This window comes from Magallana gigas, chromosome 3 (assembly GCF_963853765.1).
Source record: "Magallana gigas chromosome 3, xbMagGiga1.1, whole genome shotgun sequence".
NCBI classification, from domain to species: Eukaryota; Metazoa; Mollusca; class Bivalvia; order Ostreida; family Ostreidae; genus Magallana; species Magallana gigas.
Genome location: NC_088855.1, coordinates 25,603,593 through 25,629,876, shown reverse-complemented (window position 1 = coordinate 25,629,876; position 26,284 = coordinate 25,603,593). Strand labels below are relative to the sequence as shown.

The following is a 26,284-nucleotide window of genomic DNA, read 5'->3' as shown; positions in this document are numbered from 1 at the left end:
ATTGTACACCCCTAAAACTAAAAAAAGGAATTAAGTAATAAAACAATTATTAAATGCTTGAACAGTCAATAGACCAGAATTTTTTCCCTTGGTGCAGAGAACAGCTCAGCATGATCTACTGCCCTCGGCCGTTGGCCTCGGGCTATAGATCATACTGAGCTGTTCCCTGCACCTCGGGAAAAATAGTCTGGTCTATTGACTGCTCAAGCATTAAATAATTGTATACTATCATACAATTCCATGCATTGAACATTATTCACCAAAGAAATGTCAGTTTAAAAGCATATTCAATATTTCACCATTGATTTTGAATCATCATCTTTTTTTGTCAGAAACTCCAAACCAATATCTTCTTTTTCATCTTCCTCCAAAATCTCTTCTTCTTCCTCATCTTCTGTTTAGAAAAAATCATATAATTTTTAGTATCCAATTGATTTGGGTTGCAGTATTCCTTTAATCAAAACTCTTTTATAATAACTTGTAACTACACATTAATATCAACTAACAGAGCCACCCATTGAACAAATTGTATATTCATTGCGTACAAAAACTTGCGCTTGTTTTGGACTGATTAACCTTATTTATATGCAGATTCTGTGAAAACAATTAGTACCATTAAATTATTCATGCTATTCAATAATGCGTCTCTCTTCTTGCCGCAGACTTTCTCCTGAGCACGCTTCCGAACTCAGAAAATCAAGTATGTTAAATTTACATTGAGATCGAGTCGCAATTTTGACATGTAAACAAACTGCACCACTTCACTTTACGGGGCTGGTGATGGTGTTTAGAAAACTAACAGAAACGATATTAGTATTAAATTGCATGAAGAATTTAATGGTTCTAATTGTTTTCACAGAATCTGCGTAAAAATAAGATTAATCAGTCCAATACTAGTTAAGGTTTTTGTGTGCAATAAATATACAATTTTTTCAATGATTGGCAATGTAGCTCACAGGTAGCCCATCCGAATTTTTTTCAGACAGGGAGCTAGGCTACAAATTGTTTGTTTCTGCACACAAATATATGTTTACAAATCAATTTTAAGGCACTAGCCAATCTGGTTCAAGGGGGGAGAATATGTGCTCTGGATACGGATTTAACATATACTATATATTTAGGGGCACATGTCACACGGCTAACTAACACCATTTCAGAAGTCAAAACTGTCAACGCATTAAAATATTTAACCTTAATTTACGTCACAAAATCGGCATCAATGTATCTTGCATGTTTCAAAGATTCATTTCGCATGCAAACTGTTGCACAACAAACAAATTCATCTATGTCAGATCGACCAGTTTATCATACGTCCAACATAGCTGCTTCAAACAAAGAACCTCGTTTTCGAAAATATGGAATGCCTAACTCTAATTTAAAAACCTTATTCTTCCTGCAGAAATGTCACATGATATTTTGCAAATAAATAAGTCGTTCATAAACAATGTATTTGTACACGCTTATACGTTATTTTATTTATATATCCCAAATATGATTAATATAGGGTGAATTAGATGAGTCCTCATGCAATCATAAAATACTAGATGTTTTAAAGGGTAAAATATACAAAAAGACATTCATTACATTTTATTCATAAGAATATGAGAACTATCTGCATTCACGCATGATTATAAAATGGTTGTGCTCAAAATCCGAGCTTGCAAGTAACACAAGGGTCTTCTCGCTTTGCGAGCCGACTAAAAAAATCCAACCTTTTAAAATAAACTTTACAATGGATAAGAGCAGTGGGTTTTCATGTTTAATTTATCAACTTTGAGCCAATGATAAGTCGATCTGGGGGATAAACTGTGGATTGCACATAGGAGAGAAAAAACATCAAATTATGCCCAGAAAATACAGTAGGTCTGTTATAATCTTTTATTTGACCTAGAAACTTCTTCAAGGTCACATCTAAAACAGACTAATCATTACTTACTTGGAGCTAAAAAACATACCATCACTTTCCTCTTCCTCCTCCTCCTCCTCCTCTTGGGATGAATCTTCATCTCCACTGTCTCCTTCCTCCTCTGGTATTTCAAAATCACTATCATATGCCCCTGCATACTTTTCATAGAGTTCCTTCATTGTCATTTCACCTGTGCAAAATAATCTTTTAGTCAGAAGAGAAACAAGAGACCCATGGGCCACATTGCTCACCTAAGGAACAATAGGTATGATAAAATCAGCTACATGGATTAAGGTACCTCACTACACCTTGAAATAGTTTCTCAAATCAGCAGAAATTTACTTGATTATGATAGAAAGAATGATGGATAAGAATTATATATATCAAAGAGGCGAGAAAATGTACAATTTTAGATAAAAAATGATATTTTCAAAAATGTCATTCAGTAAACATGAACAAAAGCCCCAGGTGGATTCGAACTCATTACCTGCGGCTCACAAGCCTGATACTTTAACCACTGAGCTATGACGATATACATCTGAATCGATTGATATAAACAGTTTACCAAAACATTTAAATTGCCATCTTGTGACGTAGTGTCTTAAAAAGTATAAGTCTTGGTGTAGTGAAGTACCTTAATAAAACAAACTATCTGGACAATGCAGTATAATACACATAGATCCTGTATAAATAAAAATCCACTTTCCCCTTGGATATTCTTTCGTTTATAATCAAGTCCCTTTTCTAACAGGATGATTTTACAGGGGAAGATAATACTTCCACGCAAGTTGCAGCTTTTCTGGCTTATAAGTTCCTTGATGAAGATTTTTTAAGATTTACTCCATATATTCCTATGTAAAAATTTGAACACCCCTTGTACAGCCCAAATATTGAGCTTAAAAAGTATGCGTACCCTCATCCTTCAGATCAATTAATTCCTTGGAATAATCAATTCTCTTTTCATAATTTTCCTGCTCTGCTATTGTTTCTTCCTCATCTTTTTCTTCGTCTTCAGTCATTTTGAATTCTGTATCTTTCTTATCCTATTAAACAAATTCATCTACATAATAAAAACACATATAAACTCACATAAAAAATTATGTCTTTATAAAATTCACAAAGAGAGAGAAAACTTGGTTTTGTTATCTTTTAAAGAAAAAAATATGCATTTTGATTAAGAGATATGCTTTTTTTTTTTCAAAGATTGTAATTTTCCCCAGAAAGGTAATCCACAGTGACTAAAGTCACCATGGGAGTGTACTTGGGGTTAGTTGGTGAGCACATGAAAAATAACAAGATATCTGTGAGCCAATGCTCACTAGTGATACCCCTGCTCTGGGATCTGATGTGAACACTGTAAAAGTGATCACTGGTTAAGTATGTGTTTTCTATGGTTAAACAAACCACTAAAGTTTTGAGTTTTCTTACCATACGTGTGGGCATATATTATGTAGTTTTAAGATAACTGTATAACTAGTCAAAAGAAAGGGGCGCTTAAGATGTAAATTTGGCAGGAATCTGGGCGCACATGAAGAAAGGAAATTTCATCAATTAATTTGGCACATTTTTCGAAAAATAACCATTATTTTGTTTTTGTTGGACATGGAATGAGTAGAAAAATGTTTGTAATGCAAAAGATTTTATCATAATATAGGTCTAAATATAGCAAAACGATGCAATTCATGCAAAATCCTATTAATTTACAGCTGTTTTTTTAATGATTTTATTGTCTCTGGGTCTTCTCTCTACAAATTTGAAACATGCAAAGGTGACATATTTCAACATTAACAATGTTGCTTTTTAAAAAAAAAGATAGAGAGATAACCCAGAGATTACTATGTACTTTTTCAAAAAATATTTTTTGGAGGATAAAAAAAACAAGTCCATTGAACTCAATGGTTTCGTCCTGGATTAGTGAATACAGACATGCAGTATTTGGGTTCAATCCTACTGGTGACTCCTTTCTTTATTTTTTAAACTTTTTTGTTTTTAAATGTATGTTGATATAACATTATGTTGAATTCTAAAACACTGGTATATCTTAATTTGCCGTTATTGAATTCTGCCGTATGAACACTATTTTCTGTTCTTATGACTAGTTTATTAAGATCTACGATATAGAATTAAAATATGTTTGCTTTAAAATTTCAAATATAACTAATTATTAGTTTACCTCTCATTGCCATTTTTAGAAAGCTTGCGAGTTTTTTCAATAGCCGAATAGACATGTACTTCAACTCTAATCAATTTTTGCTCAAACCTAGCTGTACATAACCTTTCCAAGTTATTTAAGAAACAAGGTATCATTTTTGGATGCACTTGGTACTCATGCCCACAGGCTTCGATAAGATCAGAGGTTGACTTGTGTGTATAAAACACATTAAAAATTCATACAGAGACACAGGGTTGCATGTGCTACCGTACTCATGCCTCCAGGCTAGGTTACTATCTCCCGATTAACACCAATTTGTACATATGGCAGGGAAGTAATAGACCAATGATCTTAAATTAATCCGGCCGTACTGAATACCCGGTAAATTGGTTTGAAAATTTTGATGCAATTTCAAACTTTTTGTTAAAGATTAAAGGCTACTATATAATAACGTTATTGGTTCAAACCCTTTATTCATTCAAACTAGCGTTTATTTTTAGACCAATTCTTCAAAGTTGACCTATTTATACTTTTTAATTTGTTCCTTTGCCCAATTAACAGGATCGACCTAATTTTCGAAAAATACGGTACATTTGTTGCAAATTATGACGATAACATTGCTCCATACATTCTTTTTTTGTGATGACCTAGAAAACCGCTTCGATTAACATGACATAACAAAATATAGTTCAACAATATGTTGCATGTATTGATTATCATAATAAATAAATATGACACTGCGTTTTACAAAACAACACTTTTTTATGATAATATAGTGAAACAGTATAGAAAATTCGCTGTTCAATTAAAAAAAAAAACGGATTAAGCTTGGCGGAATAGTAACAGAGCAGTTGGAAATTTGTAAACAAAGCGATTGAAAGCTGAGTTAGAGTCTACTTAGGCATTTTCAGAGAAATTCTATTGCAGCATAATGATTTTCTTTGGACATTATAGAGACAAGCTATTCTAATTTCTTTTACGGAAGGAAATGGACAGAGAAGCAACAGGAGTTAAATGTAACCATGAAAAGGTCGGTGATATTGCGTTTGCCATTTTGATCAAGACCTGTTATAAATGTCAGAAATGACTGATATTAACTACTTTGAAAAATTGCGATTGTAATTTTCCAAGAACGCTTCGTTCGATGTCGATCTATAAACATGATCTTCTGCGAGAATCGTAAGCCATGATCATTTAACCCCGCAATGAATGATATTTAATGTAACAAGAGGCCCAAAGGGCCACCTCGCTCACCTGAGCAACACTGGCTTTATATAAAGAATAAGGAATCTTTCTTTGAGTATTATGAGGTGATAATTTTGGTCGGGGCGTGATCAAATCCAATGCCCCAGTATTTGTCTGGGAGTCACGATTTTTACAAATCAGAATCTACATTATTTAAGGATGTAAATGTATGCATAGTAATATCCCAAACTGTTGCATTATAGTTCTTGAGAAGAAGATTTTTAAACATTTTCCTATATATGTTAAACTTTAAACCCCTCCTGGAGTCCCACTTTTTGTTGGGGGGGTCATGATTTTTAATCAACTCTCCTATGCAGTTACTCTGGCAAACCGAAGCTGAAACAGTGTTTGGACCTAGGCACAAATCATCACCGCTGAAAAGACTTAGTTCTTGAAAATAATCGATAAATTCGATGCAATGTATACTGAAGCATTTTTTAATGAAATTTATGAAAACCTTAAAAATAGCCAGATTTTAAATAGTACGAACAAGTAAGATATTTTTCGCAGTCGTATGTATTCCTACGCCGGAGTGTTCAACCATCGGCTGTCTCCGTAAATCCCAGACAAGCAGAAATTCAGCTCTTGCTTATCGGAGATTAACAGAGACAGCTGAACATCTGGTTGAACGAGACTAGAGTTCATTATTGCATGGATCAATACAATTTTTTCAATATTTCGATTACTGATACATAGTTTGATGATATCAATTCTGTTTTTAAATATTACACAACATGATTCATAAGCTGTTTACATTTTCTCGAAATTCTTGTCAGAAAAGTCCGAGAATTCATATTCATATAAATGAAGTGTGCAGATTATAAACTACTTGCCAAGCAAAATAACATATTGTTGATTTCAAAATAAATAATAATCGATAAAATCAACTCCCTTCACTACTTCAGTACTTTGATTATAATTTATAATCTTCACTATATATACAACCTTTTGTATAAATTTTGGCATTTTTGGTGCAGTAGTTCTTGAGAAGAAAATTTTTAAACATTTTTCCGATGTAATTCTATGTTAAACTTTGAACCCCACCTGGGACTCCAGTTTTGGTCCGAGGGTCACGATTTCTACAATTTAGAATGATCACTTTACATATCAAAGGCCGGAACGCCCACAAAGGCCTCGAGCTGATTATTTCTTTATTATAGGTATCATTAATTTAAAATTCTGTACCAATAGTCGTTTATCAAATAATATCAGAATAAAAATGTTTTGTGTAACTAAACTCGTACATATTATACTATGTATTGCCAAGTAGACAACATACAAATACACATGAAACATCAGTTCATCAACAAGAGTTCACAATAGCCCTCGCCATGCACCAGGACACACCCGTCCTCGACCAGGGAGCCCACGAGATAGAGATCCCTGCACGCGTTGTCTGAGTTAGGTCGTACGTACAACAAGTCCATAAATACCACAATATGCAACTATATTTTTATATGAAATTTTAACATCACCATGTGCTTGTATACTCAGTATATTTCCTTATAAATTACGTAGTGATGCATTTATAATACAATGAATCATAACTCATCCTGGTTATAAAAATCGAAGAAATTTCGAAGTTCAAAAATAAATTATCTTCTTTCTGCTTTAAACAGTCTTTGAACAAATTTTACGAGTTCATCATTTGTAAACGAGGGTAACACATAAACAGTATTTCCCTAATTATAATAAAACATACTTTTAAACTTTAAATTTAATTCCGATGTGAAACAAGATTATCTGTGGTATGGTTGTTTGCAAATAAATCCACAACACCTGCGTTGATCTGCCGTATCTATAATGCTCAACCAAACTAGCTTCAATATTGCTACAAAATCATAAGATAAATTTATTGCTTACATTTATTTTGGAGACCATGCCCAATAACAAATAAATTTACATATTTATTTTTATTTTTATCCGTCACAATATCCAAATAAAATGTAAGCGATAAACTAAAATAATATTCAGCGAATTTTTACACCTTATCGTTTTCATCCATCATTTCTTGATTAAACAACCTTATATACTTATGCAATGTTGTCAATAATCAGGGAGACACAGTTGCGTTTTTAGGTGCACAATTTAGTTGAATAAATGGAACAAAAATCATGTAAACATTTTTCCTATGAATTTCAATGTTAAAATTTAAACCCAGCCTGGGGCTTTGGTACGAAGTGTCACAATTGTTACAATTTAGAATCTTCTCTATATATACAAACTTTTGTGTTAATGTTGGCATTTCTGGTGCAGTGGTTCTTGAAAAGAAGATTTCTTAAGACACGCACCCTATACTCACTGTTTCGCAATTATCTCCCTTTTAAAAAGGGCTGTGCCCTTTATTTTAACAATCCCCTTTCCATAAGAATGATTTGTACCAAATTTGGCCCAGTGGTTTTTGAGAAGAAGTCGAAAATGTGAAAAGTTGGACGGACGGATTGACAACAGACAACGGGTGATCAGATAATCTCACTTGAACCTTCGGTTCAGGTGAGCTAAAAATGAATGAATAAAACTTTGTATAATAAAATACAGATATGAAAGGTTTTTTTTCTTTATATTTCAATTGTTTGTTCATTACAATATTAAGTGTTTTAGCGTAAGTCAGTTAGTTTTAAAATATAAATCAATGGCCTGAAGGTCTGGGCGATGCATCGCATTGAAGGTAGCTAAAAACATCACTACAAGTTGTTAAATATCGCCATTCTACATGGGGAAGGTGGCGCGCTTTTCCTCATTCAGTTGGACATTGTCTTATTCGATTTATCAAGTGATAAAATACAAAATCTGTTCCTAGCTATAAGAAGACAGCCACTTACTCTCATTTCAATATAAATATTTTATATACTAATTTATTACATTTTTTTACTTCCGATATTCGAACAATTAACGTCATCGCTTTTAAATTGAAGTACGAACTGTTGTTATGCAAATTATCTCATCCGTTCACTGGTCCCCTGTCCCTATTGTACGTACATCTCGCATTGCAGGCATTGCCAGTCTACCTCATCTGTGTATTAATCTTTGTTTTGTTCTTTTGTTGATGTTGATGTCTTTTTCAATGTGTAAAGGAGATATCTGCTGTAATGATTTGTTGATATTTTTAAAACGAATACTTAATTTATGTTCCTGGTTGAAAATACGTAACAATCAGAACGGCACTATATATTCATTGGCTCATTGATACTTAAATTCTATGACGCCGCTTGTATATAAGCCGAGAGAAATGAGCTGAATGCAATGAGGCTACATCGCTGATAGCGATGCGCCTAAAAAAAATAGTGACCACGATATATATAAGGGAAAATATTTGCAAGTGTAAATATACACATTTAAATCACAATTAATTTGTGTTGATGATTCCTGCAAACTTATAATCTCGTGTGCCCAATTTCTTTCCTCTACGACAAAAATAACCACTTTTTCAATATACAAAATAAACCAGGTTGACATTTAAGAGGGTTCGATTTTCTAGCACTTTAAGACTGCATTGATCTTCCTTAAAAGAAGAACTTTTAATAAAATACAGGAAATACCCGAATTTGAAAGGTAAAATTCGTGGATTTTTTCTTCACTAAGAAATAGTTGGGTTTTTTTTTTAGGTAAACAAAACCTATCTTAAAATCTAAGGTAGATCTGATGGTTAAATTGTTGACCATCAAGCCTCCTTATTATTTCAAGCCACAGACACACAAGGGTAAAACAGTATATCCCCCTCTCCTTTGGAGTTGGGTCATGAAAATGTTTACATCTTTATCACTGGATTCTGATATAGGGTGTTCTAGAACTTCCTTTGGCAATGTTTTTAGAAGCTCTTCAATGGGAAGTTCACTCTCCTTTTGCAAAGCATCCAATTCTGCTTTGGAATTAAGCTACAAGAAATATTAAAAGTGAATTGTTAAATCAATGACATCATAATTTCAGTCATTCCAAGACAATGCAAGAACATGAAAAATTTTATAACTTGATTCAGAATTACTTGGTCCAATTCAGCCTCTTCCCTTTCAATGGTTTCCTCATCATCAGATACATCATCTTTCAATGGTTTGAATTCATCATCTCCAACATCACTGTGAGATGGAGTCACAACATTGGATCCACTCCCTAAAGACCCCCCTTCCTTTTTCAAACCTTCAGTAAGCCACGTAGAGTACTTTTCTGTCTGGTCCACAATAAAATTCAAATGTAAATCTAATGCCTTTTTTCTTTTTTCCTCAAGTCTTGCCTGTGCTTTGTACTGGACCACCTGTAATTTCAAAACATTTACATCAATAGGGTACTTTGTACAGGCCCTTTCACGATAACTGCGATATTGCTCTCTTGCATGGCAAACTGATCAAGTTCGGAAAAGTTAAATTAAGAAGAAAATTAAATGAAACAATTGCCATATGTCACCAAATAATTGCCAATTTGCCCTGCAAAAGAGCTACAACACAGTTACAATGAAGAGGTCTATAGGAGGCTATGATTTTAACAATGAGCGTTGCTCATTTTCACCTGTAAGTAAATAAAATAAAATTTCTAATGTGCACTTGAAACTTCCAGAAATAAACGCGGATTTTGGCCAACATTTTAGATACTCAAGTTAGTAAAACTTTAATAGAGAACCTAATTCCAATCATAGTGATGATCCAGTCTTATTAAAAATGGCTGCCGAATCTAGTTACGAGATACTGCGTTCAAGTTATGATTGCAACATCAATGATTAAGTTTAATTATGAACAGAAGCATTTTTTAACTTCATGTGTACATATAGGAGGAGTTTCTGCAGCTTGTACTGTACTTCTGCAATGTAAAAGTCTTCAATTTAAATCATGCATCCTTTTTTATGAAAAAAAAAAGAAAACACTGCTGTGTCAATGCACTATGAAAAATTACGCAATTTGAAAAAAAAAAAAGAGTGTTAAATTTGGGACAAAATCAACATAATTTAAAACTTTTTTTTCAAAATGCATTATATTTTGGGACCATTTTGCAAAATTTTTTCAAAGTGTGATATGAGTATACAGCAACTCTTTTTATATCAATACACAGACATATGCTTTGAATATACACCGATTCCTTTCCTTTATAATTATTTTCGTAATAACTCAAATTTGAAACAAAATAAGCCCTTTTGCAATTTATTTTTTCCTTTCCAAAAGCATAATTTCTGCTAAATTAGGTTGAATTTGAATCATCAGTTTTTGAGAAGATTTTTTAAAATGCACCCCATTTTTTTTTTTTTTTTTTTTTTTACAATTTCGAGGTTTTCTCCACTTCAAATAAAGATCGGTCTTTCATTTCTGCAATTTATATTCACCATACCATAAGAATGCTTTGTGGCAAAGTTGGTTGAAATTGGCCAAGTGGTTTGAAAGAAGAAATTCAAAATGTTAAAGTTTACAAACGGACGGACGGACGACGGACAAAATGTCATCAGATAAGCTCACTTATGCATTTAGCTCAGAGGAGCTGTTAGCATTTTGGACTCCATGTATTACAAATTCTGGAACAACAAAATTCCATGTTCATGTATGTATCAAAGCTTAATATCTTAAGACAATTTGATTTTACTCTTTGGCCATCTTCACAACTCAGCCATATGAAATAAGCATAGCTGGTCTTGGTAATAATGGCCACTTCTATTTGGCAGCTCTATTAATACTTACCTTTTCAATATTGCTCCAAAATTCTCGCACTTGTTTGGCCAATTGACTGGCGATTTTCTTCAATTTCAAAGCCTCTTCTTTCTCTGCTTTAATTTCTCTCTGTTCAAGATCTTGGAAATATTTTGATACCATTTTTGCAACCTACAACAATTAGTATTAATTCATAATGGTGTCTATCATAACTTGCAAAATTGACTCTTTAGGCAACATAATAGTAATACCGTATTTTTAGGGAATTAGGTCGATTCTTTTTTTTCCTGACACGTGGACCTCGCCCTATTTATCGCTTCGCCCAATTTATGTTTTTTTGGGGGGGTTGGAAAATTTGATATAAAATTTTGCAAAAATTTATGCAACCCTCCGATAAAATCATGAGTGTTTACTATAATACTGCTTGAATTTCTGTGTAAAAATCGTATGGATTTTAATCAATATACTGTAGTAATTTATCATTTAAACAAAATTAAATGTAAATAGATTTATTTCTTCTTACATTTCTTACTTAGATCACTGACTGAATCATCTTTCTATCATTATTATATGCTGTCATGCATTTTGATCGTGTGCTTACGATAAACAGGAAATCAATTTCGCGCGGTAAAAGTAAAATGAGAACCATACAAAGGGTAATTACGGGGGAAAAATATCGTCGGGTAGAAATAAAAAAAAAAACAATTTGTTTTCATAATAGAATACATGAACAAGTTTTTTTCTGTATATTCAACATAAAACTTTCGATGAAATTTTAGCCAGGTGTCTCTGAAATCAGTCTGGGTAGCTCTTACTTTGTTTATACACAGTTGAACTCTCCGCACGTGCTACTTGTGCCCGCAGGCTTCAATAAGATCAGAGGTTGACTCGTGTGTATATACACAGTAAAAAGTCACACAGAGACACAGGGTGGCATGTGCTACCGTAGTCATGCCTCCAGGCTAGGTTACTATCCCCCGGTTAACACCAGTTTGTACACATGGCTGGGAAATAATAAAACACGATCTTAAATTAAAACCGGCCGTACTGAATTAATTGGTTTGAAAATTTTGATGCAATTTCAGACATTTTCTTACGATGTTTTCAAGAAATACATTTTATTTCCCTTTTGTTTAAAACTGTGAAAGAAGATTAAAGGTTACTATATGATAAAGTTATTGGTTTTAAACATTTTTTTATTAGAACTAGCGTTAATTTTTCGACCAATTCTTCGAAGTCAACCTATTTATACTTTTTAAAAAAATTTTTTGGCTAAAAACGGCCTCCTTCGCCCAATAAATCGTATCGACCTAGTTTTCGAAAAATAAGGTATTTAGATTCTCATCCCCAATGCATTTTATTTTATTTAAAAAAAAAAAAAAAAAAAAATTCTGTGAAAGTAGAACTGTCCTAATGGGACTAATGCCCCCGCAAGGCTAATTTCAAATGGGACAAATATTTGAATTGAACTAGACACGATCTCGTTGCGAGCAACGAGGAGGTCTTCCGTCCGATTTCAAGAAGGAAATATGACATCATCGACTTTGATTTTAAATAACAAAACATGATATGGAAATAGGAGTGAAGTACTAATGCATTATTGTATCGCTTTTTATCAGTTCTCTTACATTGCTTTTTTAAGTACTTGCATTTCTTCCAATTAATATGAAAAAGATTAAACTTGTTTACCTCTGGTCCCTAAAAACCCTAATTGGGTAACGCAATAGGAAATCATTATAATGTTAGGATATATAAACATATTATACCTAATCTAGCTTTAATAACCTTTCACAAAATGGCTCTCATTAAAGGGCTGTGAATAAACGATTTTAGAGCCCTTTGGTCCCCTAATTTAAGGGGCCAGCCCCTTTCTCTTGATAACAAATGAAAGATCATTTAATTCTAAACACATTTTGTTAACAAGTGTTTAACGATTTGTTACCGTTCTGGAGATATATGAGAAAGAAGGTTTTAGGACTTGATCCCTTAACTCCCTATAGGGGCCGTTTGATGTTTTGAAGGTTTCATATTGTTAACAACATCATTTTCAACAACTTTTCTTCTGTACTGCATTTCAAAATATTTTTCTTTCGGAGATATAGGTGATCAAAATTTTGGACTTTTGACCCCTAAAAACCCTTAATTACGTAACACGAGAAAATCATTACATTACTTCGATACATTTAGGGATGGGACGATCCACCGATGCACCGCAGTATTTATTTTGACGATATTTGGATCGACACATTTACCATTAATACAAGGTTTTATATATATCGGCTATTTTTAGTCTGCGCGCCTAATATGAAAGTGCAAAGATGGCGGAAAACCTCGTAAAGTTGTCAAAACTGTTAGGAAGCTAAATATGGAGTGTGAAAAACTTTTGGAGTACTTGTTAATGAAAAACTAGTGTACACCAGACTAAAGTAATTTGTAAATTGTGCAACGCTCATTTTGAATATAACAAAATAACTTTGGACATGCGGTAATACATCGGCAGGTTGAATAAATTTTAAACTTTTATTCATGTTTTCATTTAATTGCATTGTATCGTGATATGTATCATATTGCATCTCATGTATCGTGATATGTACCGAATCGGCTCAGTACAGTATCGTCCCATCCCTAGATACATTACTGTAAGATAAACACATTTGATTTTATAACATTTTATAAAATATCTCTCAGTAAAGGGCTACAGAATAAAGATTTTAGAGCCCTTTGGTCCCCTTATTTGAGGGGCCAGCCCCTTTTTCTTGATATCAAATGACAGGTCATTTAATTCTCAACAAATGTTGTTTAACAAGTGTTTAGAAATTTGTTACCGTTCTGGAGATATATGAGAAAGAAGGTTTTAGGGGCCGATCCCTTATCTCCCTATATGGGCCGTTTAATGAAATTTTGAAGGTTGCATATTGTTAAGAACATCATTTTGAACAACTCTTCTTCTTCACTGCATTACAAAATATTTTTCCTTTCTGAGATATGTGTGATCGAAATTTTGGACTTTTGGCCCCTAAAAACCCCTAATTACGTGACACATAATAAAATCATTACATTGTTTGGATACATAACTGTAAGATAAACATATTTGCTTCTATAACATTTCACAAAATATCTCTCAGTAAAGGGCTACAGATTAAAGACTTTAGAGCCCTTTGGTCCCCTTGTAAAAGGGGCCATCCCCTTTTTCTTGATTTCAAAGAAAAGGTCTTGTGAATAAAAACTTTTTTTACATTACATATCTTAACAAAATATTTTTTAGAAAAGAGATAATCAAAGAAAACCACAAAAAATTACGTTTTTTTTCATCTCAATTTTCGGGACCAGGCGAGCTTCGGCGCCTTTCAAGACAGATCAAAATGAAAATGAAATTACAAATCTGCAATCTTTTGTCTACTATCCCTGAAAGTTTGAACTTTTATCGTTTATGAGAAGTTCCACGGACAAGCAACCCCACTAAATATCGCTAAAACGTCAATTTGTCAAAAACGGAAGTGATGTCATCAATATAATAAAAAAAACCTATCAGGTTTAGATCATTATCTAACAGATCTGAAAGTTTCGTGAAAATCGGCCGAGCCGTTTTTGAGAAATCGCGTGCACAAAAATTGTAAGAAAAAAAAATAAAATAATAATAATAGGGAAAAAGAAATCGTACGAAAACAATAAGGTCTTCCGTTGGAAAACGGAAGACCTTAATAATAAAGATTTGGAACACATACAAAAAAAAATTTATAACAGTAATAAATTTACAAATTTATGTATCTGATGATATTTTTTTCATTAGATTGTTTTAAAGAAAAACCAACAAAATGACAATAACCCCTCCCTTCGCAGTATATGGAAATACCGGTAGCCAAGCAATGCTCTTCTGTTGATAAAACTTCTTTATATCTTTCTCATAAGAGTCTTGACAGATGCAATTAGTTGTTTCAAATTTTCCCCCACTTTCTCCTGTGGTACAATGGAACTCCATATCAGAAAATTGATCCCATAGGATTATGACTTTCTTTGATGAGCTTGTTAAATTTAATAAACTCCCAAAACATTACCATAATTACCATACTATGTAAAAATATGTAAAAAAAAAAAAAAAAAAAAAAATTTAATATAACAAAAAATTTTAAAATTGACAAAACACTACAATCATATCATTAATTTTGAATTTCATTTAAATTAATGCCCTATAGGGTCACTTCATCAATTTACTTGACTAATAAATTTAAACAACTTCTAAAAATAGTTAACTTCTTTATTAATAATGATATTATTTATTTCCTATATAATAATGATAGAAACTTTTGGTTTACATGAAACAGTTTTAACTCTTTACCCCTTAATGCCACATTTTGACGCATAGGCCATATCCTTAACACTCTACCCTGGGCTACCCTTAGACTGTTTTCAGATGAACTGAAAACAGCTGGTGTGTGTTTTTGAAGAGACTTATTACAGGTCTTAGCAAATTAAACACATAGAAAATTATATATCAATGGATTTGTATTGAATTAAAATTTCAATATTCATTGAAAAAAAATTATTTAAGTCACTAATAAAACAATACAGGTGCTAACAGGTATATGAAAATAAAATTGAGTGTTCTACATTAAATCTTTATTAAGAACAATTTCACAACAGATACTTGATAAACATATTTAAAACTGTATGTATTACGAATAATTATTTAATAATTTTTATGGAAAGATTCCACTATCATCATGGAATTCGTTTTTTGATCGTAAATCATTAAATGTACCTGTGGCTGACTTTCCAATTCATGTCTATCGTTTTCAGACTTATATTTACGATTTTTTTCAATAAATGTGTAAGAGGATTTAATAAATCTAACATGTTAACAAAGTAAGTGTGTTAACTTTTTGAAAAAATATAAATTTACCGCTATATTCGTGTATTTAGGGGTTACAGGTAATGCACACCTTGTGTTCCGTTTTCTGTAACTACACAGATTTTTCCACAAAATTTTGCATGAATTTGGCATCTGGCTTTCATAATTCAATCTCACTACCAATAAATCTAGAAAATTCTGCCACTAAACTTGATTATGAACAAAAACTGAAAACATTTGCGATGTCCGCATCGTAGTCCGCCATCTTTGTTTATTCTAGTAATGCATCACGCCACCATACACAGGTAAATCACGTGATATCTTTATTTAGAATGAGTGAACAACCATCCGTATACATGGCCAGGTGTATACCGGTCAATGTTTATAATAAACAACAGGTGTTGAGGGGTCTAATTAAGAGCTGTATATAGGGTGCGTCAAAAGTCGTCATTAAGGATATGGCCAGGGTCGTCAAAACGCGCCATTAAGGGTTAAAGGATATAAACCTCTAAGGGGAAAAGAGTTAAAATAGCCCCAAAACTGCCCATTTTACAGATTATCAATTTTCCCTAAACACATGCTCCATCTAAACCATGGCTCAGATAATGGCCCCCTTGGGACAAATGAATTCATCCACACTTGTCCTTGATGTTCTTATTAGCTCCCAAGAATTTATCATTGACAAACAAAAATTTTGCATTGTCAGTTGATAGAATACTTATAAAAAAATCAATTTAGATAAGACATAAAGACAAAAAACCTCCATCTGGAGGTATTTATAGAAATATATTTTGGAGTGTTTTAATACTTTTAATTGATTAATAAAATCTGTTAGAATTACCTCCCTTACTTTCAACATCAGTGTACAAAATATAGAATAAGGAAAATGAAAACTGTCATAAAATCATTAAATCTTGTCTGATCTTAAAAGAAATTGCAAGTGCACATCTTCAAATGGTCATCAACATTAGCTGCAATAATGTAGCCTTCTCCCGATTTTTTTTTTTGGGGGGGAGAGGGCTACAACTCCATAGGATCTCCGTAATGGTGCAAGTGCGGGAGTGATTGACTCCCGCAACGATTTCGTCTCAAATCGTCTATAAATGACAATAACATTTGCATTTCTTACCTGAACTTTAACGTTGTAGATGTCTATGGCATAAATTAATCCAAAAATATCAAGTATAGTCCTTATATATATCGGTTATTTTTTCGTGTATGTCAACAACGAAAGTTGAATTTGTCCGCCATGTTTACTGACCTTGACAGGTTTTTTTTTTGGGACAGCCAATGAGAATTCAGAAGCGGATCTTGAACTGAATATAGGAATTCCCCTATTTTAAACATAATTAATGCGGTAAATATGAATTTTCCATTATATACCATTTCCTTAAATGATGCTTTAGTGATATAACGAGGTAGGAACGATTATTTACACTGACATTCACGTTATCAAGCCCATCAAAACTCCAAGCGTACATCCCATAAAACCACGCGAGAACTGTCATGGCTGCTGAAAAAGACGACTGGTAAACATGCTGATGCGTTTTATCTGGTTTTGATTTATATACGGTTAATATGTTCAACCTGAATTAAAAAATCATTTTATCTAAAGGAAGAGGATCTTCTCAGACTGAATTCAGCCGCATTAAAAAATTAATTTTGCACCATTACGGAGATCCTGTAGAATTGTAGCCCTCTCCAGTAATCATCAGATATAAAAAATCGGAGAGGGCTACATTATTGCAGCTACATCAACATATGTACAAATTTTCAGACTGTTCCATGCAGTAGTAAAAAATTATATAGGGGGGACAAAGTTGCGTTTACAGACAGAGAGGGTGAAACCAATATGCCCCCCTAAACTTCGTATGCTGGGGATAAATAGCATAATGACCAAACTATGATCTAATCAATACAGATGTTGTGTCCATCTTGGTGCTAAATGCTTCATACAAATATATGCAACATAACAGATATCCAATGCTTGGACCGGAACCAAGTTTGAACTCAACCCGTACATTCATACGATATATTCCACATATCAAGTTTGAATGGGTGCAACGGTTGTCGAGATAATGATCGGACAGTGAATGATGACGGAATGACCAAAGAATGAAAGGATGGGATACTACATGCCCCGGTCATTTCATGGCGGGAGCATGAAAGAAATTTGTGTGGGCAATCAGAGCCAATCTGAATATATCCTGACTGGGATTTGGTCATGAAACTTAGCATCCTTAAAGCTGACATGAATTCATAAATACGCATTATTTCCCTTTTTTCCCCGACTACCGCCATATTAGTTGTCGATTTCTATTGTTCTGCTCATTGCTACACAACCCCTATATAAGGCCGAGAGCAGTATTCATGCTTCACCGCATTCAGGTATTTCATACACCCGAACACGTTACCTTGGACGAAAAGACATGTAGAAACGCATTTTGACCAAAAAAAAATATGACAACCATAGCACTGATAGGGAATATATCCAATGAACGACGAAACAAGACAGACTGAAATCCAGGCACATAAACATAAACAAGTGAAATGCTGTCAATGTGACAGCAAACCGGGTTTTCTTTTATGTAAACTGTATCCATAATCCATGTCAACCCTTATCCAGTGAAATGAAGTACCCTACATGTATATGCAACATTTTGCCAAAAAATGACTTAGTTCAAAAGCTGGTATTTTTTTCATAAATTATCAGAAATCAAAATCCTAGCAATATGCACACCTCTGACATATGTACAATTGAACTGCAAAAGAACAACTTCATATCTTGAGAACTGTAGGAGGAGTTATCCGTAAAATGAGGGTACCCTATATGCAATATTTTGCCAAAAAATGACTAAGTTCAAAAGCTGGTATTTTTTTCATAAATTATCGGAAATCAAAATCCTAGCAATATGCACACCTCTGATATATGTACAATTGATCTGCAAAAGAACAACTTCCTATCTTGAGAACTGTAGGAGGAGTTATCCGTACAATGAGGGTACCCTATATGCAATATTTTGCCAAAAAATGACTAAGTTCAAAAGCTGGTATTTTTTCGATAAATTATCAGAAATCAAAATCCTAGCAATATGCACACCTCTGATATATGTACAATTGATCTGCAAAAGAACAACTTCTTATCTTGAGAACTGTAGGAGGAGTTATCCGTACAATGAGGGTACCCTATATGCAATATTTTGCCAAAAAATGACTTAGTTCAAAAGCTGGTATTTTTTCGATAAATTATCAGAAATCAAAATCCTAGCAATATGCACACCTCTGATATATGTACAATTGATCTGCAAAAGAACAACTTCCTATCTTGAGAACTGTAGGAGGAGTTATCTGTACAATGAGGGTACCCTATATGCAATATTTTGCCAAAAAATGACTAAGTTCAAAAGCTGGTATTTTTTCGATAAATTATCAGAAATCAAAATCCTAGCAATATGCACACCTCTGATATATGTACAATTGATCTGCAAAAGAACAACTTCCTATCTTGAAAACTGTAGGAGGAGTTATCCGTACAATGAGGGTACCCTTTTGGCAGCCGCCCGCCCGCCCGCCCGCCATTTTCACCATTTTAATAACCGGATTTTTCCGTTGGAAAACCCGGTTAAAAATCCTCAATATTTGTAGATCCTTTTCCTGTTTATCTTATAACATCGCACATGCGCAATCACACACTGTGGGTGATCGAGCAATATCAATGATCGCATGGAAACGGAGCGATTTTATAGAACCGATGGAAAAGATTCGGTTACGTTGTTACTTTCTTGAAATTACTATAATTTAGCTACTGGGTTGGATGTAGTGCCGCCGGGGTTTCTAAAAGATGCAGATGTTATGCACTCTGTATCGACGACACACGTGTTCGATGTGCATGTGAAAGTAAGGCAGCACTATCTGCGCAAAATAATACGGATACTAGTACCTTGGGATTTCTTTCAAAGAATAAATATATTTTGTATTTTCATGATTGTTGTTTCCTTTAATCTTTATTGCAAGCATTTTACTGCAATGTGTATTAGATGCATTTAGAAGTCCGTGCAACCTGAATGCCTCAATCGGAAAGCAACCGACCGTAACTTTCTCTACCAGTGGCAGTAGAGGAGCGATCGAAACTAATATGGCGACCAAACGCTTTTATGAATTCATGTCAGCTTTAATAATTGTTGCACCATAGATAACTCACAATATGCATCAACAAGAACCTTGTTAATTGATTGCAATCTTAAATCTAATTTATTTGCTCATATAAAATAAATGTATAATTTCAGATGTATACCTTTCTGGCGGCTGCCTTTTTCCATTTTCTTTCTTGGGTAAAGTCAGCAGCCAACCACTGCATTTCTTCTAGCAAATAATCCCAATGGCCTTTGTTTCTTGGAGATTCTTGTACCTTGGGAAGTTTTCTGGTTGACCATAATCCCTCTTTCCTCAATTCTGCTACTCTCTGCATCACTTGTGCTTCCTGTAACCATGACAAAATTTCATTCCAAAGTCTCAATTATATCACAGACATGGGACATTTCAAACATTACTTCAGCACACTAGTAAATAGCCCCCTCGCATTATCCAACCTCCGTGGTTCTGTCTGGTAGAACTAAGTATAATATTTTACCAAACCTTTTATATTTTATTAATACCTTATTGCTAAATTTCATTTAATCAAGTTATACTTTGAAAGCTACTTGTAAATACGGGGTATGGCGTCCATAAGCTTAACACGTGGTTTCGTATTCAAATAGAGTTATCCCCCGTAATCGCTATGAATGAGAAAACGAAATACCAAACATAATATATTTAATTTGTGTTCTTTCCATTAATTAATTAAATAGTGATGACTTGCCGTTATGCAGAGAAGTTGTAATGTTAAAAACACAGTTAATGCAATGAAGTGTAACGGTGTACACTACGTGTCTCCAGGCTGTGTTTGAGTCACGGGTTTCACACCTTTGTATATACACACGATTCCAGAATACCGTTATTTCATCCAACAGAAAATTAATTGTAAAAACACAAAGCATTTGATTTATTCTACACCCTAGACCAGTGATTTCCACCAACGCAGACATGAAGAATTCACAAAAATTCCGTCATATTACATTCTACCCGGTTTCGTTTTCTTTTTTACTACGCAATAATAGTTTCCAAGGTTCATACACGAACGTGGGAAAAAATTCTTTTGATTGGGGTTGTAAAGAAATACCTCGTACAGTAATGTACATTTTATAACTCACGATGTCCTTACAAAAATTATCAATGGGACAACTATCGAATAATAATTCAAACGGATGAAAAAAAAAACAACCCTCATAATCAACTGCTACAACAGTATAATGGATAAAAACAGTGGATTTTATATTTTACTGTTAAATTTTTTCAACTTTGAGTCTCTGATTGGCCGATCCCTGGGGGATAGGCCGGGGCTCGCTCATCGGAGAAAAAAAATACCGGCCTATGCCCCGAAAAATACGGTAAGTAAAAAGGTAAATGAAAGATAAACAGGTTAGTCAACATTTGTAAAACGTCAGCTGAATGGCATGCATAGTGAAGAGTGGACACTTGTCAGACAAAATGATAAATATCGCATTTAAAAGCTATTGACTTGTTGTGTATATCCAGTTTTGTACATATGGTAAGAAATGTGTTACATGTACATGTATACTTTAACGGAATAACAAAAACTTATACTCATATTTTGTCTATACACGCGATCTTATTTCAGATTAGAACGGGTTACATGTAAGTGTGATCTGTGTATACGAGCAAGTGCAGAAAATCATAAAATCAAAATTTAAACAGTGAGCAAAATTAACGATAGACCAATAGACAAAATCTATAGAAAACTAGTGGGTATTGTTTTTTTATACAAAAAAACACATGTCTCCCCTTCTCCCCAAGGATTGTAATATGGGGCAAATTTAATAAGTGAAAAAGAATGAAGTCAGCTATATGTTAGATATCATCCATATATGATACAGTTTAGAAAATGAATTAACTTGAGACATAAGATTGGTCAAGGTCAAAAATTATGGAGGCGTGCACTCCTTCTCAATACCATCTACCTATGTTCCAAGTTTGAAGCCTTAATGTCAAAAGGTATCCAAGTTACCACCCAGACAAAACTTAATTATTTTTTCTCAATTTGACCTTGAGTAAAACAAGGTCAAGGTCAAATGTTTATCAATAGTACACCTCAGTGTATTATAATTGTTCTTTGTGTAAAGTTTGAAGTCCTTCTGTCAAAGAATATTTAGGAGGTGAACAATGAAGTTTTTTTCTAATTTGACCTTGAAATGAAATTTTTAGGTCAAGGTAAAAAATTTTGGTAAGGTTCAACTGGACTATATACCATCTATGTATGATACAAGTTAAAAGATTGTATGATTAAGGAGTCTTGTGTTATGGTCCGGACTATATTTTTTATAAAACTCTTGACCTTGAAGAAGATAATAGGTCAAGGTCAAAAATTTTGATGGCGTGCACTTCTTCTCAATACCATCTAGCTATGTTCCAAGTTTGAAGTCTTAATGTCAAAAGGTATCTAAGTTACCACCCAGACAAAACTTAATTATTTTTTCTCAAGTTGACCTTGAGTAAAACAAGGTCAAGGTCAAATGTTTATCAATAGTACACCTCAGTGTATTATAATTGTTCTTTGTGTAAAGTTTGAAGTCCTTCTGTCAAAGAATATTTAGGAGGTGAACAATGAAGTTTTTTTCTAATTTGACCTTGAAATGAAATTTTTAGGTCAAGGTAAAATTTTATGGTAAGGTTCAACTGGACTATATACCATCTATGTATGATACAAGTTAAAAGATTGTATGATTAAGGAGTCTTGTGTTATGGTCCGGACTATATTTTTTATAAAACTCTTGACCTTGAAGAAGATAATAGGTCAAGGTCAAAAATTTTGATGGCGTGCACTTCATCTCAATACCATCTAGCTATGTTCCAAGTTTGAAGTCTTAATGTCAAAAGGTATCTAAGTTACCACCCAGACAAAACTTAATTATTTTTTCTCAAGTTGACCTTGAGTAAAACAAGGTCAAGGTCAAATGTTTATCAATAGTACACCTCAGTGTATTATAATTGTTCTTTGTGTAAAGTTTGAAGTCCTTCTGTCAAAGAATATTTAGGAGGTGAACAATGAAGTTTTTTCTAATTTGACCTTGAAATAAAATTTTAAGGTCAAGGTCAACAATTTTGGTAAGGTTCAACTGGACTATATACCATCTATCTATGATACAAGTTAAAAGTTTGTATGTTTAAGGAATCTTGTGTTATAGTCCAAACTCTATTTTTTTATAAAACGCTTGACCTTGAACAAGAAAATAGGTCAAGGTCAAAAATTTTGGTGGCGTGCACTCCTTCTTAATACCATCTACCTATGTTCCAAGTTTGAAGTCTCAATGTCAAAGGGTATTTAAGTTACGGCTTGGACAAATTTGGATGAAGAAGAATAAGAAGAATAAGAAGAAGAAGAATAAGAAAGTCGACAAAAACAATATGTCTCCCCTTTGAAAGGGGAGACATAATACGCCTGGTCTATAGTAACTCGAATATTTGTAGACCAACTTGTCTATAGAACGAACACAGCCTGTCGTCTAGACGATTGAACGTTTTACTCAATACCTTTTTAAATACACAGCGATAAGAAACAGAATGTAATTGCCATGTGCTATTTAAAAGTCGAAAACAATATTCAGAGCATGTCATTTTTTGACAAACTGAAGTATTCACAAGGTGCTAGACCTAGGAAAAAAAACCCAGATAGTCATACATCATTCTAGTTTTCGCATTCGTGAACCCAGACCGCACACCTGGAATTCATGACTGACGTTCAGTTTTCCTAAAGTTGTCTTCGATTCTGCCCTTTTGTTTCCTTTTGTATTGTGTTATCTACAGTATTCAAGGGAATAGGATATTTTATATATCTATTTTCCTTTAGGCGAGAGAAATTTAATTTTTAGTTTTACGGATCCGATGACCCAATTTTTTCGATTTTGTAAAAAAAAAATTTTTTAAAAATCGTACCTTCGGATATTTTCCCAAATTTTTATGTTTGACCGATCTTGGTTTTAAAATAACTTTATTTTATTTGAAATCTACAAAACGTTTGACAAAGGGAGCTTTTAAAATCAAGTGTAAGCGCGCGCGTCTCTATAACATGGAGTATTTAAGATGGAGGTCAGCCATGCATGGTTTGGCTTAAAAGTTTTTATGAAAAGCAAAGAAAATGTTATCCTGAACAAGTTTAGTAAGGTTAATACCAATGATCTTGAAACAAACACAAAGTACACAGTGGATAGTGGACAAATTAAACTTAATATTATAAGTTCAAGCAAATAATATGTAATTTTGATAAATAAAAGTTTGCCCACTTTTTTTTTTTTTTTTTGGGGGGGGGGGGGTTTCCCTCCTCTGACCCAAATTTTTTTTACAGCAAAATCCTTAAAATTAAAAATTTAATTTCTCTCGCCTTACTTTATCTAAGTTTATTTGATTGGTATTACAAAATAATCATTACAAGGCAATGTCACTGTGTGTGAGTTTAGAGCCGGGCACCCTTCACCATGTCCTATAGTAAGAGTTCCTATTGTGTTGTGAAGTACCAGGTTATTTCACCGTGTTCACCCTGAATAAAATTACAATACAAATGAAGAATAATATTTGTTGTTGTTTTTGGTCTAAAGGAAATCAGTCAAGTCTATAAATTGTGAAAATGTTGTAGACCGATTGTCTATAGTACAAAAAAGTTAATTTCGCACGCTGTTTAAATGAATAAAATCTGTGTCAAAAAACTTTATAACAGTTGATTTCAAGATTTTTAAACTGAAATTCATTGTTTATCTTATCATTAATTGCTTGTATTTTTATTTTATTTGAATTTAATCGGCAATAGTACTACAGCAGTACGCAATAAAGAATGAGAATTCAATAAGGAACAAGAATAGAATTCCTGGGTCCCCCGCCGGTCAAGCAGTATACATTCTAGTCCACCGACCAATGCTGATTTTCGATCTTGACCAAAGTATTAGTGGTATAAACATTTGGTATAAATGAAAATCTGTCAAAATTTGTAGGCATGAGAGTGCTTACAAGGTCAATTTTGGGATAAAACGGAGTCATTATTGCGGTCAAAGTACCATAACTCCAACAAAAAGTATCGACCAATGCTGATTTTCGAACTTGACCAAGGTAATAGTGGTATAAACATTTGGTATAAATTTAATGAAAATCAAAATTTGTAGGCATGAGAGCGCTTACAAGGCCAATTTTTGGATAAAACGGAGTCATTATTGTGGTCAATCCCATAACTCCAACAAAAAGTATCGGCCAATGCTGATTTTCGAACTTGACCAAAGTATTAGTGGTTTAAACATTTGGTATAAATTTAATGAAAATCTGTCAAAATTTGTAGGCATGAGAGCGCTTACAAGTTCAATTTTTGGATAAAACGGAGTCATTATTGCGGTCAAAGTACCATAACTCCAACAAAAAGTATCGACCAATGCTGATTTTCGAACTTGACCAAAGTATTAGTGGTATAAACATTTGGTATAAATTTAATGAAAATCCGTCAAAATTTGTAGGCATGAGAGCGCTTACAAGGTCAATTTTTGGATAAAACAGAGTCATTATTGCGGTCAAAGTCTCATAACTCCAACAAAAAGTATTGACCAATGCTGATTTTCGAACTTGACCAAGGAAATAGTGGTATATACATTCGGTATAAATTTAATGAAAATCTGTCAAAATTTGTAGGCATGAGAGCGCTTACAAAAAAGTGTGACGGACGGACAGACGCCCGGCATTTCTATGTCCCCGCACTGCGTTGCGGCGGGGGACAAAAAGAATTATGAATAAAGAAATAGAAAGATGCTTGTAAAAATAACAAGAGAATCAAGACAACGATAAAGGAAACTAAAGAAATATTAGAATAAAGTCGGGACAATTTTTCAGTTCTCATAATCTATCGTAATAATTACATTTATCTAAATTTAAGTACTTATTATAACAGTCTAGTCAAAATTACCCTCTGCTTCCCGGTTTTCATCTAGTGCACGTTTCATGCAACATTTAAACAAGAGGCCCATGGGCCACATCGCTCACCTGAGGAACAATAGGTATGATAAAATCAGCTTAATGGAGTCATAATACAAACTATCTGGACAATGTACAATAATACATGTAGATCCTGTATAAATAAAATCCATTTTCCCCTGGATATTCTTATGTTTATAATCATTAGTCCCTTTTCTAACAAGATGATTTTATAGTCTTATCATACGTTGAGTATTGCAGTTCTCAAAATGATCCTTAACAATAGTTTATATATTAGATATAAACGTACATCAAACTATGAACCTTCTCGGGAGGCCAAAGAATTGTCCTGGGGCCAAAGTCTTAACAATTATAAAGAAACATCTGGCTGATTAGTTTCTGAGAAGATTTTTAAAGATTTACCCTATATATTCCTTTGTTAAATTTTG

The 26,284-nt window shown here is 33.4% G+C and overlaps 1 protein-coding gene across 9 annotated transcripts in view; it reads right to left on the bottom strand.

Annotated features, from left to right (window-relative positions):
* Positions 1–26,284, bottom strand: part of LOC105331446 (helicase domino) — a 190,575-nt gene that overhangs the window by 141,402 nt on the left and 22,889 nt on the right. For 8 of the 9 annotated variants that reach the window (XM_034482479.2, XM_034482483.2, XM_066079068.1 and 5 more), the window contains 7 exons: positions 20,071–20,256; positions 10,958–11,098; positions 9,286–9,552; positions 9,056–9,178; positions 2,820–2,949; positions 1,956–2,096; positions 300–394 (listed from right to left, as the gene is read on the bottom strand). In XM_034482479.2, coding sequence (XP_034338370.2) covers positions 300–394; positions 1,956–2,096; positions 2,820–2,949; positions 9,056–9,178; positions 9,286–9,552; positions 10,958–11,098; positions 20,071–20,256 — 1,083 coding nt within the window. The remainder of the gene's footprint in view (positions 1–299; positions 395–1,955; positions 2,097–2,819; positions 2,950–9,055; positions 9,179–9,285; positions 9,553–10,957; positions 11,099–20,070; positions 20,257–26,284) is intronic. The other variant, XM_034482484.2, reaches the window with a different exon arrangement.